General features: G+C 45.7%; 1 protein-coding gene across 1 annotated transcript in view; it reads right to left on the bottom strand.

The window, feature by feature from the left end:
• The window catches only part of TACC1 (transforming acidic coiled-coil containing protein 1), a 106,596-nt gene extending 89,558 nt beyond the window's left edge, over nt 1-17,038 (bottom strand). The window contains exon 1 of the mRNA XM_066593375.1: nt 16,898-17,038. Coding sequence (XP_066449472.1) covers nt 16,898-16,962 — 65 coding nt within the window. The 5' untranslated portion in view covers nt 16,963-17,038. The remainder of the gene's footprint in view (nt 1-16,897) is intronic.
• Nucleotides 17,039-18,781: the final 1,743 nt, after the last annotated feature.

Here is an 18,781-nt window from a genome sequence, read left to right as displayed (position 1 = left end):
ACCCAATATTAGACCGGGATACATCGGGCTTTGGTGTCTACTCTGCTGAATGTCATGAAAAAGGGGAGACCTCCTGAAAGAGCAGAGAAGTCTCCCAGGCGCTAGTGTTCACTATCCTACCCAAAGTAATTGGACACCCGAGCAAGAATCAAAAGTAGTATTTATTTCCATATGTTACTACTTAGTGAAACTCCTTTGGTGCTAATGACATTGGATATTCTGTGACATGCTTTCTACTAACACCTGATACACTTCAGCTGGCATTTCCCTCCATTCATCCTGCAAACATCTGTTGAGTTCTCTCAAGGAGGATGCATTGTCCCATCTGTAGTGGTGGAAGGAGCATAGTCATTGGATAGTTGAGCAATAGAAGAATGTTCTATGGAGTGATGAATTGTGCTACTCCATCTTCAAATCAGATGGAGATACTTTTCCCTGAGTGTGTTGTGCCAACAGTTAAGTACAGCGACACTCCGTTAGGGTCTTGGGATGTTTTACGTGGCATGGTCTTGGTCCATTGGTTACAGTGACAACCATGAACACGAAGGTGTAACCTGACATTCTAGACAATAATGTGCTGCTGACAATGTCAAAATACTCAGGGAATGGTCGGCCATACTTCCGATGAGACAACGCGCCTTGTCACAAATCCAACTCTCTCTCTCCCCCCCCCCCCCCTCCCCCGAGCACGCTCGGACCAGTAAGCAGTTGCTCGCTCGAGTAACTGCTTTATCCGAGCGCGCTTGCTCATCTCTAATGCTGATGTTTCTTGATTCGACTAGCCTGCACAGAGTCCCAGTCTGAGCCCTATTTTACATCTTTGGGACGAACTGGAATGTCGGGTCAGGAAATATGAACAGCATCCATCTCGAAAGAACTTGACAGACATTTACAGGATGAATGGTGGGAAATACCAGCTGAAGTGTATCAGACGTTAGTAGAAAGTATACCATGGAGACTATCCGATGTTAGTAGGGCCAAAAGAGGCCCGATTAATATTACTTTTGACTCTTGCTCACATGTCTATTTTTGGTAGCATAGTGTATGTGACTTTTCAAAGTTTTCCTGATTTCACTTCTCAAAAGTAGGCAAGTATGGACTCGGGTCTACCAGGAAAGAATATGCCCACTTCAGCTGCACTATCGTTTTACATATGGGTCATATAATCAGTGAGGTCCAATAGGTTATGAAATAATCCAAAATTGGTGTAACCCCTGCAGCTAGTGACCCACTGCATTGGCTGTGTAAGATGGTATTGTACTCTACTGGATTGCATTCCTATTGGGGTTGGGAGTCCACATTCTGTAAAACGCGGGACAATGGGAGCATGCTTTGATGGATCAGTCTGTTGGCCTCAATGCAAATAAAAGTAGACATGAATATGGTCTGTACAGAATTGTTCACTCTGGTGGGCCTAAGGAATCCCAGCTTTTTTTAAACGGAATTTACAGATAAATGTAATAATATTAGAGTATGGGTTGTTATGGATGTGCCGATACCAATTATAGGTAGTTTTTTTTCAATATTTAAAGCCTTGCGTAAGGGGAAAAAGATATATATATATATATATATTTTTTTTTTTAAAGATTCCATGGTCAGTAATTACTGCAGCCAAAATTCTCACAGTGGTATCACCAACAGCACTCTGTGTATGAAAGGATACAACAGGACCAGGGGCGTAACTATAGAGGGTGCAGGGGATGCGGTTGCACCCGGGCCCAGGAGCCTTAGGGGGCCCATAAGGCCTCTCTTCTCTATATAGTAAGCCTATTAGTATGAATAAAGCATTATAGTTGGGGGCCCTGTTACAGGTTTTGCATTGGGGAACAGAAGCTTTAAGTTATGCCTCTGTGCAGCATGGTTTGGGTATTGGTATGGGTACAGATACAGATAGGAGGGGAGGGGGGGCAGCTCACCTTTTGCATCAGGGCCCCTGAGCCTTTAGTTACGCCCCTGAACAGGACATCCAAGTCCAAATGCAGCAGCACTAATACGAGTCAGAGCCTATGACTCACAGTACTTATCTCCAATATACATAACGTCCGTGACCGCATATAAGGTGCAAATACAATTCTCTCTTTATTCCTCCATATAAGCGACGTTTCGACCCTTATGGGTCTTTATCAAGCAGCGTCTGTGGTGTAGAGGCATGATTACAAGTCCTCATCATTTCACTCTTTTTCTATGAAAAAAAGATCCCCATATGTGACAATCAGGGTGTAAATATGCTCTCTGATTGACAACTTCAACAAAAATTCCGGAGCTATAACTGTTTAAAATAGAATGAGCTCTGTTCATCCAAAACAGTAATGTCCTTTTCCTGAGAACAAACAGAGCTCCACCTGAACTGATGAGGTTGTGAAGGTATAAATATGAACAGTAGCAGTGATGAGGCTTGATATTACAGGCAAAGTTCCCATTCAATTCACTGGAAACTTGGCTTCCTGCAAAAATCAGCTCAGTATAGAAGTGCATCAGCCCAGCGAGCAGCTGATTAGCAGGATTAGTTCCAGGCGGCAGACCCCTGCCGATCTTCTATGGAAGGCCTACAAGTGGACAACCCCTTTAACTGTTTTACTGTAATAATATCACTAAATGAATCTTTATTGTATGTTGTTTGTCTTTATTTCTAGGCTGTTTTATTGTGATGATGTCAGTCTTTATTCCTTGGCTTTTGTACTCTAGAATGATGTCGCAACAATGTTTGTCTTTATTGCTAAACTCTGCTTCAGGCGGCTGTCACATGGGCAACAAAATTGCACGATCTTCTTGTAATGCAACAAGTGCCACAAATCGCATGTATGTGAAGCCCATGCTTTCCCATGAGTTCCTTCACATTAGCGATGTTTTGTTTGATGCCATGTAAAATCGTAGTATGCTCTATACTGCTGCGATTTGCGATGTTTTGTAGCCCCTGTTTTCCCTTGGGGCCTCCTTTTTTATTGCATTGCATCTCACGAACTAGCGATTTTCGTGAGATGTGATACACTTCCCTACCCCTAAAACAAGCCCTATCTGCATTCATCCTTCTAAAAAAGGAATACCTACCTAGCGGTCCGGGTCTTCTGGCTGCTGTCCGGAGCTCCGCCGTGCGTCCTCCAGTCCTCGTTCGCCCACAGAAGATCACTTCCTGGTTGCAGAATTCAAAATTCCTGCCTCCAGGAAGCGATGGTTCTGATTGGCTCATCAAGTGCTACTCAGCTTATCAATACAGCGCTCGATGAACTGATGTGAGGGCTGTGATTGGTTCATTCAACTCTGCAATGATTGGCTGAGCAGAGTTTGAAAAACAAATTACGTTGTGGAGGCGGGATTTATGAATGGGCCAATCAATGCTGCTGCTCAGCCAATTCATAAATCAGGCTTAGAGCATCATTGCATGTTTTTTGCACGGGCAATTGCGCACTACTTGCGTATGTAAAAATTTAAATGCGTCAAAACACAAGCAAAAACGCATAGCAAATACTCTTATGCTCATGTGAATCTGGCCTTAGGATATATGTCAACACATGGTGGAATATTCTGCCACGGAAATCTGCACCAAAAATCCACATGGGGATTTTAAGGCAGATTTGTGGCAAAGTTTAGCCATTTGTAAATCCAAGTCAAAATCCACTAAAAATGCAAATTTGGTGCAGATTTAGACGTGCAACGGAATATTCCGCTGCAAGCTGTGGAAGATTCAGCCATGTGTGAAAGCACCCTTAGGGTGGATTCAGACGATCGTTTATCGGCTTGGTTTTCACGCCGAGCCGATATACGGTGTCCTCATCTACAGGGGGGGAGGATGGAAGAGTCATGAGCAGGAACTGAGCTCCCGCCCCCTCTCTGCCCCTCTGCACTATTTGCAATAAAAGGAGGCGGGATGGGGCGGGGCTACGTTTCGTGAATTAGCCCCGCCCCATCTCTCCTCATTGCAAATAGTGCAGAGGGGCGGAGAGGAGGCAGAGAGGGGGCGGGAGCTCAGAGCACTGCTCCCGGCTCTTCCAGCCTCCTCCCCCTGCAGAGAGAGACGATGTATATCGGCCGGCATGAATACCTAGCCGATATACGATCATCTGAATGCAGCCTAAGGGTGAAGTCACACGAACGTATATCGGCTCGGTTTTCACGCCGAGCCGATATACGTTGTCCTCGTGTGCAGGGGGGGTGGATGGAAGAGCCAAGTGCAGGAACTGAGCTCCCGCCCCCCTCTCTGCCTCCTCTCCGCCCCTCTGCACTATTTGCAATGGGGAGAGGTGGGGCAGGGGCGGGGCTAATTCTCGGAACTTAGCCCCGCCCCGCCTCTTCCCATTACAAATAGTGCAGAGGGGGTGGAGAGGAGGCAGAGAGGGGGGCGGGAGCTCAGTTCCTGCACTTGGCTCTTCCATCCCCCCCCTGCACACGAGGACAACGTATATTGGCTCGGCGTGAAAACCGAGCCGATATACGTTCGTGTGACTTCACCCCTAGACTGAATTTACACGCCCAATATGTAGGGAATAGAACCCATTGATTTCAATGGGTTCATTCACAAGTATATTTATTGCGTGCGCAATTCTGTGGCACAGAAAAATACGCAGCATGTTCTCTTTTCACATTCGCAGAGGGAAATAGAACATATAAAACTAATTAGGCTTATTAGCCATTTCGATGTACGGGACTGTGGCTGCAGGTTTTTTTGCGGGGGATTCGCAAAAAGTACAGTAAAAAACACAGCAAATACATGCAAATACACAATGCCCAGTGCGCAAAAATGCGGCGCACGCAAATACACATGCGCTTGTGTGAATCCAGCCCTAGACCAGAGCTACTCAGAGATATGTGTCGCATACTGCATTATGTCTGTTTGTCAATGAAGTTGCGTTACAACTAGAGATGAGCGAGTATACTCGCTAGGGCACATTACTTGAGCGAGTGGTGCCTTAGCCGAGCATCTCCCCACTCGTCTCTAAAGATTCGGGGGCCGGGGAGGAACGGAGGGGAGATCTTTCTCTCCTTCTCCCCCCCCCCCCCCCCCGCTCCCCCCTGCTCCCCGCCGCAACTCACCTGTCACCGGCGCCGGCCCCGGAATCTTTAGAGACGAGCTGGGAGATACTACGCTAAGGCACTACTCGCTCGAGTAATGTGCCTTAGCGAGTATACTCTCTCATCTCTAGTTACAACTTGTGACCTAGAGCAAGTGTGATGTCATGTGATTGCGACTTTCCTGAGATTTTGGCCATTTTGATGGCAGCTCTAAAACAGTCACACAACTTGCTGTTGTAATACACATGTAGGAACACCTCCTATTGACAAAGGGAATTGGTAATAGCCAGTTATCTATCTAGTCATACGCTTACAGGAGTGCTAATGGCTTTATTAGTATCATGTGTAGATAATTCAGCCTTGTCTGGTTGAGGGAAGAAGCTGCTTCCTCCGAATCCTGACCTACAACTTCCCCTTTGGTAACCACCCTATGTCCATAGCACATGCAAATATGGCCTCATAACAAAACAAAAGGAGAGTTATAATTCATAGAACAAAGCCAGAATCCAAATATGTCCCATCATATTCCCCTAAACATGGCTACCATGACTGTCTCTGCCACAAGCTCAGAGCCAGATTATAGAGAGGACTAAAGTGAGAAATGTCCTGAAGACTCCACAATTCATAGCAGGATCCAACTACAAGCAGGGATGAAAAATGTGGTGGGGTCTCCTATGTTACCTCTTGGACCTGGACCTCACCTATCCTTCTAAGCAGCCACCTCTGGCTACCATATGTACAGAGCCCTCGTCAGTGATGTCCATGGGAGGTATGGAGGCAGCCAAGCAAAGCACTCAAGCCACGAAGACATGACCACCTCTCTACTTCTTCAGAGGTCACCAGTTGGCCCTCAGGGGTAAAGGGTGGTGGAGGTCCACTAAGTCCCCAGGATAGTAACCCTAGTTGGCGCTGTGACAATCAAATCTATAATGATGCTACTGTATCGTTAAAGGACTAGAAGAATTTGTGTCAGAAAGTCATTCATAGTTTCCCAGCCTTCCCAGAAGCATATAAAGCTAAAGATATTAGCAGATAGAATTTTTAGGAACTGCTTTTGGATGGAATGATTATCGTTCAAAAAATTGTTCTAACGAGCGAAAGTGATTGCTAATTGTTCAGTCTAAATGCGAGCCAAGGACTTAAAGGGGTTGGCATTAAAAAAACAAACAATACTTACCTATTCCTCCCCGTCAGTCTTCTTACCGCATCTTCTGGCTCCTGCAGTCCCCTTGGGTCACCTCACCTCCAGCCGCCCGATTCTTCTTCTTCCGGTGACGAAGCGTCCAGTATTGTCCAGCGAACGTAAAAGACCGAATGAGACTGAACGATGCTGTTTTCAATAAGCCAAAGATGTCTAAACAGTCTGAACGAAATGACGATTCGCTCAAACGAGAATTGGCTTGTCGAAAAGTACCCTCAGGCTGGGTCCCCACGGGGGCTGAGCGGAATGTTCCAGATCAGCAGTGGAAAGCCTGCCTCCGAACTTGCACCATTTGGGTTTTATTGCAGATTCCTGTGCGAAATTTACCCCCTCATGGAGAGGAGGCGAACTCCACAGCGGATATGATGATAACATTGACATGCTGCAGGATTGAATTCCGCACCGCAAGTCCATTTTCTTACGGGTTTTGTGCAGGTTATTTTTGCAAATTGCGGGCGAGATTTTCAAAATCCCATCCATTTTGCTGCTACTGCACATGTTGCGGAATTTCTGTGCGGAGAGTCAGGTAAAAAAAAAAAAATTCGCTGCATGTCTTATTTTTTCGTATCCCTCAGAACGTATCACCCATTGTTTTTAATGGGGCCGTCAAACACATCGTACGCAGTGCGATGTAATGTTTCTTTTGAAGTCACTGGGAAACACTTGGCGATCCTCCGCCACGCATTAAACACACATCAGAGGATCGGAATTTCCCAGAAGTGATGTGAGGTGTCTTTGCATCAAAAACGCCTCACATCCACGGATAAAGTGCACGTTGACAAGCGCGATATTGGTCTGGGGTTCTCGGCCCTATATCATGCTCGTCTAAATGTCGCCAAGGATGTAAACTTGAAGGATTTTTATTTTCTCTTACATAGCATGTTCACCTTAATGGGTAATAAAGGGTTAAGTCACAGCCATGACTGACGCGCATATAGGCGTGCTTTGCGGTTTTGCTGGTCGCTAGCCTTTTCTGCGCTCCAGGCTTGTACTTGTACATATCATTGTCCTCACAAAGCGGGTGGAGCTATTATGTCCTGTATCAGTGACCTCAATAGCTCCACATGAATTCAGTCATTGTCCAGTAAGATCTAGTATTCCCGCGCAATTTCTGTAATTGGAATAAATGCAGCATTCAGAATGATTCTGCCATGAAAGAGTCCCATACTGTAATATAAGGAGGGATTAAAGGGGAAATCCGTAAATAATGACATATTAGTCACGTCGGTTGCTGAGGGGTCACCACAATATATTCAGGGTATTTCCATTAACAGGGTGTGACTGCTGGGTGACAAGCAGAATCTCCATGGTCTTGTAAACATCGAGTAGTGTTACAGTACATATAGCGTACGTATTTCTCGCCCAGATACGTTTAGAATACGCGTCCAATTGATTTTTAATGGGAAACCGTGTCTGTCTTGATGACCCGTTTTTTTCTTGACATGTATTTAAAATCCGCGTTGCATAAACAAAACAGTAGTAACATGCCAATCACAGCCATCGCTTCGTACATTTACTGTATGCACTCAGCCAATCACAGCCATCGCTTCGTACATTTACTGTATGCACTCAGCCAATCACAGGCATCGCTTCGTACATTTACTGTATGCACTCAGCCAATCACAGCCATCGCTTCGTACATTTACTGTATGCACTCAGCCAATCACAGGCATCGCTTTGTACATTTACTGTATGCACTCAGCCAATCACAGCCATCGCTTCGTACATTTACTGTATGCACTCAGCCAATCACAGCCATCGCTTCGTACATTTACTGTATGCACTCAGCCAATCACAGGCATCGCTTCGTACATTTACTGTATGCACTCAGCCAATCACAGCCATCGCTTCGTACATTTACTGTATGCACTCAGCCAATCACAGCCATCGCTTCGTACATTTACTGTATGCACTCAGCCAATCACAGCCATCGCTTCGTACATTTACTGTATGCACTCAGCCAATCACAGCCATCGCTTCGTACATTTACTGTATGCACTCAGCCAATCACAGGCATCGCTTCGTACATTTACTGTATGCACTCAGCCAATCACAGGCATCGCTGTGTAGTGGAGGGACTTCTGAATTGGCTGAGCCGTAGCCATCACTCACCGCCGCCCAGCCAATTCATGCAATCATTGGATAAAGTGATGGCTGTGATTGGCTGACCGCCCGCACTCAGCCAATCACAGCCATCGCTGTGTGAGGGAGGGATTTTTGAATTGACTGAGGCCATCGCTCACTGCCATTCAGCCAATTCATACAGTAAATGCAGAAAGTGATGGCTGTGATTACAGCCATCACTTCCTGGAGGCGGGATTTACGAATCCCATCACCAGAAAGTTATATTCTATGAGCTCCATGGACTACGGAAACCATGCAGACCTCCGGAGAGCAGCAGAAGGGACGAGCCTTCTAGTTATTGTATTACTTTTTTATGTAGTGTTGCAGAGGTTTATTTTTGGGTTAGGGCTTATATTTCAACCCCCCCCCCCCAAAAAAAAATCGGGGTAGGGCTTATTATCAGGGTAGGTCTTACTTTCGGGGGAACGCAGTAGCTGTTTTAAGACAGCTCCGTACATTGTGTAGTGGCCAAGGTTGGTACTGCAGGCTGAATCCTATTGAAGTGAATGCAATACCAACCTGGGCCACTGCGCAATGTACAGAGCTGTCTGAACACATCTAGAAGTGGGACAATCCCTTTAAATTAGGGAACTGCTGTGGGATTCTCCTTTAACTCAGTGGTTGCTTATTAGTGATTGCTCCAGACCTTTAGCAAATGAATAAAGTTCCACGTCGCTATTTCATTGTCACTCTCATTCCATTTATTCAGTCATCAATGTCCAAAAGGCAACAGAGAAAACAAAGGCAACTTGTCTTTTTCCACATGTGACATTTTCAAAGGCCGGAGTCCTGAGAGCCGCCTGTGACGGTGCAATGAGAGGAGAACTTGCCTAGAGGAACAGGGCACAAGACAGGGCATCTATGGAGGAGCGTTATCAGAGACGGGATTGTATATTTATTACATTACTCTGATACTTCCGCACTGCAGATTATAATGCCGCATTGTCCAACGTCAAGGGCAGCTACAGTTACACTCATCCCAAAATAACCTTTATATATACCTTGTGACTAAAAGTAGCCACCTCAGCTGGTCGGTCACATTCCTGACATATTCCCTATACTCTGAGAAGTGACTCGTCTGTATATATAAGGAAGACATGGAAAAGGAGTGAAAAATACCCCAAGAACGGGGTCAGATAAGCAATATTTACCCTCCAACATGAGCGGGTGGCATTCTGGCCAGATCCCAGGTTGTTGTACCAGGGAATAGGAGAACCTGGATTACATATAAATAGTTCTTTTAATGATAGATGACAGAACCACAACTCAGCAATCCCCTTTTCAGCCTGCAGAACGGGAATAATAACATTGGATTCACTTAGGCCGTATTCAGACCCTCCTGTTCTTTCTCTCTGCTTGTTATCTAACCTGTATCTCAAAAACCAGGAGGAAACAGCAAAAACTTTTATTGTTGCGCTGATCTATTCTCACCTTGACTACTGTAACTATCTACTGATCCTAAGTACTGTAGCCAGGCTAATCTTTCTGTCCAATCAATGCCTCCACCCTGTGCCAATCATTTCACAGTTGGCTCCACCCTGTGCCAATCACTACATGGGGTTGCCCGTCCACTATAGAATGCAATTTATACTCCTCCCTCTCATCCATAAAGCTCTCCCCAGTGCTGCCCCACCCTATATCTCCTCCCTCATCTCAGTCTACGATCCTACCCATTCTCTCTGTCCCGCTAATGATCTTGGGCTAAGTTCCTCCATCACTTTAACCTCCTGCTCCCATCTCTTTTTCCTAAGCTGCACTAGTTATCTGTAGTGTGCTACCTCAGTCAATCGGGTTAAATCCCAACACCCACCTTAGAACTTGAATCATTCATCCCATTATATCCCCCATATCCCATATCCCCTAATGCACTTCACATCTGAACATACACAGATACCAGCTGGTGACTGGCTCATACAGCCTTACGTATACTACCCTATGTATATAAAAGATGGATGGATCATTGTACTTCTTGTGTCACCGTTATTTCCTCCCAGACTGTAAGCTCTTGTGAACAGGGACCTCACTCCTTAATACTAAATAAGACATTACAAACAGTAACATAGTATGTAAGGCTCAAAAAAAAAACATATGTCCATCCAGTTCAGCCTATTGTCCTGCAATGTTGATCCAGAGGAAGGCAAAGCCCTCAAGAGTTGGAAGCCAATTTGCCTCATTTTAAGTAAAAAAAACTTCCTTTGTAACTCCAATTGGAATAATCCCCGGATCACCGACCCTTCTGAAGTAATCAGTGATATAACATGTAATATTGTAGCGCTCAAGAAAGGCGTCCAGCCCCCTCTTGTACTCTTATCGAATTTGCCATCACCACGTCCTCAGGCAGAGAGTTCCATAGTTTCACTGCTCTTACAGTAAAGAACCCCCTTCTATGTTGCATAGAAACCTCCTTCCTCTAGACGTAGAGGCGCTCCCTTGTTACACTCACAGTCCTGGGTATAACTAGATGATGGGAGAGATCTCTGTATTGTCCCCTGATATATTTCTACTGTACATAGTTATTAGGTCGCCCCTCATTCTTTTTTTTTTTAAACTAAGCAACCTCTCTGAGTATTGTAGTCCACTTATCCGGAGGATAGGTCATCAATAGTATTTGCACGTACAACCCCTTTAAGTAGCTGTGGGACAGTAAATTATTCATCATTTTCTCCAGTAGCCACATCTCTGTGAGCCACCTCCCTCCTCCCATCTGCTCTCTATAGACTCCTATGGGCAGCATAAGACATTATCCTCTTCCTCTATCTTGTTATCGCAGTAACTAGAGACAGAGCTAACATTACAATAGGCGTATAGCACAATAGAAGGAGAGGTGATACCTGGCGGCCTGCACTTTAGGGCATTTTTTCAGTACAAAAAAAGTAACTTAAGGCTGGGTTCACACAGGGCGGAATTTCTGTGCGGATCGTCCGAACAGCAATTCCGCCCGTGGCTCCTAATCCCGGGATCAGCCAGCAAAGTGGATGAGATTTTGCAAAAATCTCGTCCTTATGCTGCGCCAATCCATTGCGGCCAAGCCGTTCAGAGACGGACATGCGGCATGGAATTCAATTCTGCAGCATGTCAATTCTTTTCTTCTTTACGCAGCAGAATGCCGACGGCTAAACCGCTCCAAAACTTGCAACTAAAGGCCGCAGGTTTTGAAGCTGCACTTATCCTGCGGAAATCTCACGGTTTTTCGGGGTGGCCATTCTGCGAGAATTCTGCTGAAATTCTGTCCCATGTGACCCCAGCCTAATGGTAAATAAACTGATTTGCTAGTTATTATATTGACTATCACAGAACCCCAAATTATTTGATCATTTAACCCCTTCAGTGGCAGGTTTAGGTAGTCTTCAGCACATTTCAACACAGATTTTTAGGAGATTTTCCGGGCGTGCCACTGAAGGGGTTAAAGCTAAAGTTTTCTGGAAACAAATGACTCAAAAGTACATTAAAGAAGTAAAATACAGAATATTGTTATGAGGATACATTAAAAGCAAAATTAATTATGTCTCAAGGGATGGTCCCTAGATATACAGATACAGGGCACTGGTATATAGCAATGTATAGAAAGTCACTGGCATCCGATGACAAAGGTTTTTTGGGGGGTAAATACTATTGATGACCTAAGGATAGATCATCAATAATTGACCGGCTGGGGGCCACCGTTTGGGGACCCTGATCAATCAGCTGATTGGGCACCCACTGTCAGCACCACAACACACAGGGGGTACTCACCAGCATTTAATTTTGCCAGCCAGCTCTGCCTTGGCGGGTATTATGCACGCATGCACATCAAAATAGTGAAAAAGATTGGTGGCATGTCGCTGCGTACTTGCTGCATGCTGGCACGTGACACTCTTGCACATCGGCTCACATGGTCATGTGATCCCGGCCGCATTCAGATGAAAGATATTTTATGCACGCTTAACCCTTACCAATCCACTGTCTGACCTCTGAAGACATTATGATTTAAGGCTGTACAGCTACGATGTTTGAAGACGTCCATCGGGGTTCTCCTACTGTATATTGCCAGCCTCCCTGCTGCCAGAGCCTATCCAACGTGTCACCTCATGCACTACTGGCTTTAGCCAGCAGATAGCGCCGTTGTATAATGACAGAAAAGGAGTAAGCCCCCTAGGAAAGCCAGGATACAAATTGGATTGGAAAGGGTTAAACTTTCTTTGAAAGAATGTTCCCAAAAAGATGTTGCCCGCTGTCATGGAACACGTACGGTCAGGACTGGGATGGCCAATATAGACCAAAGTCTGTGAAATGATCAGCAGCTGTTCAGCCCCCTTGTATCTCTTGTGCATGGCCGGCGTTAGATACATTATGTTACAATGTGTTTCCAAGCTTTTTAAAACAAGCCATAAACAAATGCAGCAGAGCTGAGGTTGTCACTTGGTTGAAATGTTGTGGCATCCCAATGTCAGAGGCTTCTTACAGGGTCGGAGCTTCCCCTTGTCAGCATGGGTTATCATGATGGCAAACGAAAAACAAAACTGTCCACATGGACGCATTTGCGCACAATATGCAGAGAATGGAACCCATTGATTTCAATGGGTTCATTCACATGTCCATATTTTGCATGCACGTTTCAGTCGCACAAAAAAAAAAAAGCAGAACATGCTCTATTTTTCTGCGTATTTGGGCATCAAAGGTCCTCATATAAATGAATAGGTGATGCGCAAATGCGCGCACAATAAGCATGGAGATGCATGAAACACTGCTGAACACATCTGGAACTAAGTAGCCATTTAAACCGCTGCGTCTGTTTGAATGAATATGCCTTGCGGGGGCAAAAAGTATAGTAAAATACGCTGATGCGCGCGCAAAAAATCATGGTTCATTCCGTAAATACGCTTACGCTCGCATGAAGCCGACCTAAAATGATAAACTCAGTTCTGCTCCATCTGTGTGGTGTGCCCTCCTGCACTGACAGCAGATTGTACAGGGCGATGCTTACAGATATACTTATCTGCTAGACTTCGACCCGACGACTGGTTCTACTACTATATGTAGCTTGGATCATCGTAGGGATCTATAGTAATCTACTGTCAGTCCTATTCCACAGATCTGCGGCTGCCTGGGTCATAGGTGGAGAGCTGACCGCTTGCCCAACCACCCATCACACAGTTAGCAGAAGTCATATGGAAGTTATTGGGTGTTACATTCCTTTCCCAATCATTGTTACAAGTCTTGTATAAAGAGTCTAACATTGACTTGCAGGAATGCTGCCTTCCCACAGGTGGCGCTGCAGAGGTATTGTTCAATCTCTCTTATTGGCAAATGTGTCAAACTCAAGGCCTGCAGGCTGTATCCGGCCCACCACGTCATTTTATGTGGCTCATAACGAGGTCCGCAAGCAGAAGAACTGACTTTCCACCTTTTCTGGAGGATGCAGCCAGCGCTTGGCAGAGGGGGCAGCGCCAGCACAGGGAGCGGCCGCCATCTTGGATTCTTAGCTTCAGTACACCTCCACACTGCTCTGTTCAGCAGCTCACAGGCGGTGGCTCAGCTCTGCCAGCCTCACCCGGCACCCTTGCCACCTCTAAGGGAGGGAGATAGGTGCTAAAGAGGTGGAAGAGGAGAAACCCCATCATAGTGCAGAGAGCGCCACAGCCGTGTAAGGAGGAGTTACATTTAGCGCTCAGTCACAGGGGTGGAGGACGTTTCGGTCCATGAAACATGCAGCGTTTACAAGGACTAAAAAAGGCGTATTTACGGAGTATGTGGACCTTCTTGCACGCCTATTTCAGATGCACAAAAACCACAAAGGTCTCCTAGATTTCTCCTGCCTACATGCATAAATATCCAGTGGATCCGCATATATTGCGCATATTCACTGCATAGCTACGTCATCTCATGGAGTTTATTGGGCAATTTCATTCTGTAATACGAACCAAATTAGGACAAGCTGGGATTTTTTCCACATGCGTGAAATACATGTCTGCGTATCGCAATGCAAATCAGTGGGGTTAAGCTGCCCGTATCACGTGTAACGTGGGTCGTAAAACCACGTCCGTGTGAATGAGCCCTTATAAACGGCCCTTTGAAGACAACCATAATGCTGGAGTGGCCCTTGATGAAAAGGAGTTTGACACCCGCGCCTGAGGTGATTACACAGGGTGCTTCTCGTTGGGAAACCCAAATCTTCCTCTGTAATTTCTGCCCGGTTCCCTATAAAAATTGATCTGAACTGAGATTATAATGCAGATTTATGAAAACTGTCTAAAAAAAAAAGCTGTCTAGTTGTTACCCAAATCACAGTGGATGAGAGCCGAGCTATGACTGTTACCCATAGCAACCAATCACAGTGCAGCTTTCATGTTACCTCAGCACTATGAGAAATGAGAACAGAGCCGTGACTGTTACCCATAGCAACCAATCACAGTGCAGCTTTCATGTTACCTCAGCACTATGATAAATGAGAACAGAGCCGTGACTGTTACCCATAGCAACCAATCACAGTGCAGCTTTCATGTTACCACAGCAGTATGAGGAATGAGAGCCGAGCTGTGACTGTTACCCATAGCAACCAATCACAGCGCAGCTTTCATGTTACCTCAGAGCTGTGAGCAATGAGAGCCGAGCTGTAACTGTTACCCATAGCAACCAATCACAACGCAGTTTTCATGTTACCTCAGAGCTGTGAGGAATGAGAGCCGAGCTGTGACTGTTACCCATAGCAACCAATCACAGCCCAGCTTTCATGTTACCTCAGAGCTATGAGGAATAAGAGCCGAGCTGTGACCGTTACCCATAGCAACCAATCACAGCGCAGCTTTCATGTTACATCAGCACTATGAGGAATGAAAGCCGAGCTGTGACTGTTACCCATAGCAACCAATCACAGCGCAGCTTTCATGTTACCTCAGAGCTATGAGGAAAAAGAGCCGAGCTGTGACCGTTACTCATAGCAACCAATCACAGTGCAGCTTTCATGTTACCTCAGAGCTATGAGGAATAAGAGCCGAGCTGTGACTGTTACTCATAGCAACCAATCATAGTGCAGCTTTCATGTTACCTCAGCACTATGAGAAATGAGAGCAGAGCCGTGACTGTTACCCATAGCAACCAATCACAGCGTAGCTTTCATCTTACCTCAGCACTATGAGGAATAAGAGCTGAGCCGTGACAGTTACCCATAGCAACCAATCACAGCGCAGCTTTCATGTTACCTCTGCACTATGAGGAATGAGTGCCGAGCTGTGACTGCAGACACCCTTATCCGTGTACAATGTGCGAGCCGCTGCACGCTGCAAGTCCTATTGTCTCTCAAGAATCACACAAAACTAGGGTTATTACAATGAGCGAGTTTGTGCATCTCACGGTTGCACAAAAATTGCGCGTTTGTCATGGCTGTGTGCGTACGGCTATAATGACAAAGTGCATTTTGGAATGAGTGCAGTGAAGCTAGTGAGTGACAAAATACTGGAGTCACAAATTGGGGAAAAAAAGTGTTACTTTCAACTGAGGGCGGATTCACACGGACGCGTCAGTACAATGTATTTGCGCCTTGCACGAGTCTTTTTTACGTGGGTATCAGCATATTTCACAGCACGCCCGTGTAAAGCCGCCCCGAGGGAGACAAAGGTATTTCACTGACCTGACGCCACCTGATTTCTTCCTGCGGGGTTTACTGAAGGCCGTATATAGGGCAATAAGCAGTGAATAATTGACGCCATCAAAGTCGCGATATGCGGTAGTCTTGTGGCCATTTACAATATCACATTAGTGGATGTCTTCACCGATGTCCAGACTCGCATACAGATGTACTTGGATGTCGGAGGCGACATTTACAGCAGATGCTCCAGGCAACATACAAGGAAAATACAGATCAATTCTCATAGGGAGCCCGATGGAAATTACTGAGGTATTGGGGAAAGTTTGTGATTCCTAGCGAGGAATCGCCCCGTATTACCGCCCAGCAATCCCACCGTGGGGGTCATTCACACCAAACTTATATTCCAACTTCTCCCAACCGGGGGTGAGCGGGGGGTTGCAGAGGGGAGTGGGGGGGAAGGGTGAGAGTGAGCTCCCCCTGTTCCCCACAGCTACCCCCCGCTCCACCACGCCGCCCCCCGAATCTTTTCGTCTGAGTAGTCAGTTACTCGGAAAAAGCGGTGCTCGAGTCCAAAAACACCCGAACCAAGTACGCTCGCTCATCTCTAATATAGATAGATATATAGATAGATAGACATGTACATATAATATATATGTGCACACACCTCCGGCATCCTTATATATATATATATATATATATATATAGACACACACACATATACATATATATATATATCGCCTGCGAACACAGCATGGCATAGTTGTGCGCTGATCTTGAATATGTCTTCTGAGTCCTATTCTAATACTTTGATTATACTTTATAATATTATATATGTGTGTGTATATATATATATAATAGCATTGTGATATGACTCAGCAGAGATATTCTGTATCCGCACACAGCTATGCCATGATGTGTTTGTATTCACTCGTACACAAGTCCATGACTCTGCATATAGCAGTGTACAGATGTAGGAGAATATAGGGGAGGCTCTTACTCACCCATTACCGGGCTGCTGGGGTGTCTCAGGCTGCTCCTTCTTCTTCTGGGACAGTACTCCCCCCATAGTGATGTCCCGGGGTCTTCCCAGCCTGTAATTCCCTGGAGCTCTCCCGGAGGAGTTATGAGCTGCAGTGATGATGTCGCTGCATTGCAGGGCGGGTGAACAGAGGTGCTGCCAGCTACAGTCATCTACCAATGACAAGGCTCCCTGCCCTAACCTGGCAGCTTAACCCCTGGTGCCCTTACGTGTCCTCCCTCAGGTGTGCTGTCACCGTGCCCGCTGTCTCACCTGTATACAGGCATCACCTGGAAGGTTCTTTTTAGTATTTCCACCTGTAAGACATACTTTAAAAAAAGCAAGTGCACAAAAGTCCTATCTGAGAGAAAAATGACGGAAGACCACCGGCGAGCAGACTTACCGATGATCATTGAAAAATAACGACCGAACGTGAGCGACAATTGTTGCGTCTAAACCATGGTGGCGCGGCATCGTTGCATGAGGGTCTCTGGATCCTCATTCTCTGAATAGGCGAGTCTCAGAACCTTCACCCGGCGGGGATTTAATGGTTCAGCTAAAAAAGACTGAAATGAGAATCCCCCTTTAAAACAGTTTAAAGGTGAAAGAGAAAAAAAGTACGTGGGTGCGACGCAACTTTTTGAATATGGAGAGAAGCATGGAAACAGGAATTTAAACCTGACTCTTGGTTTAAGGTCATAATAGTTTAACCCCTTAACCCTTTCCAATCCACTGTCTGACGTCTGAAGACATTCTGATTAAGGGCTGTAAAGCTCCGATGTCGGAAGACGTCCGGCAGGGTATTCTTACTGTAGATTACTGGCAGCTCTGTTGTTAGGGGCCTCTCCAGCATGTCACATACCACAGTACTGGCTCTAGCCAACAGATGGCACCATTGTATAATGGCAGAAAGAGAAAGCCCCCTAGGAAACCCCGAATCCAAAATTGGATTGCAAAGGGTTAAAAGGACGCAGCATTCCCCCCCCCCCCCCATTTTCGTTTTTTCCATCCCACTTTTAAAGATTTAAAAGATCCTAACTCTTTTATTTATCCGTCAACGCAGGTATCCGAGGGCTTCATTTTTGTGGAACGAGTTCAATGGTGCTATTTAGAAATGAGCGAACGTCCTCGTTTAGAGCAATTACTCGATCGAGCATCACTTTTTTCGAGTACCTGCCTACTCGTGTGAAAAGATTCGGGGGGCGGCGGGGTGGAGCAGGGGGTAGCGGGTGGAAACAGGGGGGGAGATCTCTCTCTCTCCCCTCCGCAACCCCCCGCTCACCCCCGAATCTTTTCACATGAGTAGGCAGGTACTCGAAAAAGCAATGCTTGTTCGAGTAATTGCTCTAAACGAGCATGCTCGCTCACCTATAGTGCTATTTAATGTACCGTATAATGTACTTTCAAAAAATTCTAAGTGAAGTGAAATTGAATTTTAAAAAATCACGGGGGGAGAGGGTCCCGTGATTCTACAGTAATATGGACAGTGCTGCTATCTCCTGTACATGATTACACACTTTACACAGTTACAAAATGTTTTTTTGTTTTTTTTTAAAGAACCCAATGCAGGTTTTTCAGGCATGCATTGTTAACATCCACACACGGTTTATAATCATGTGTGCAGTTTCTTAAAATCTCACACAGTTTTTGAATTTGTTTATATCTCTTTTTTTTCTTCAAAAAATGCAACAAAAGACATGAACGCAGCCTAAAGCCCCTCTCACGCATGCGTTCGGTTAAATGCGTCTGCGAACAGTGGCAATTTTACCGCAATTCCGAGTGACGTTTTTGAACGCATGTCACGGCGTTTGACAGGGCTTTTTAACACACCATTATTGTGATGGGTGATGGGTAGAGATGAGCGAAC

Source organism: Eleutherodactylus coqui, chromosome 2 (genome assembly GCF_035609145.1).
Source record: "Eleutherodactylus coqui strain aEleCoq1 chromosome 2, aEleCoq1.hap1, whole genome shotgun sequence".
NCBI lineage: Eukaryota > Metazoa > Chordata > Amphibia > Anura > Eleutherodactylidae > Eleutherodactylus > Eleutherodactylus coqui.
The sequence above is the reverse complement of the archived record's forward strand: the minus strand, read 5'-3'. Positions and strand labels throughout refer to the sequence as shown.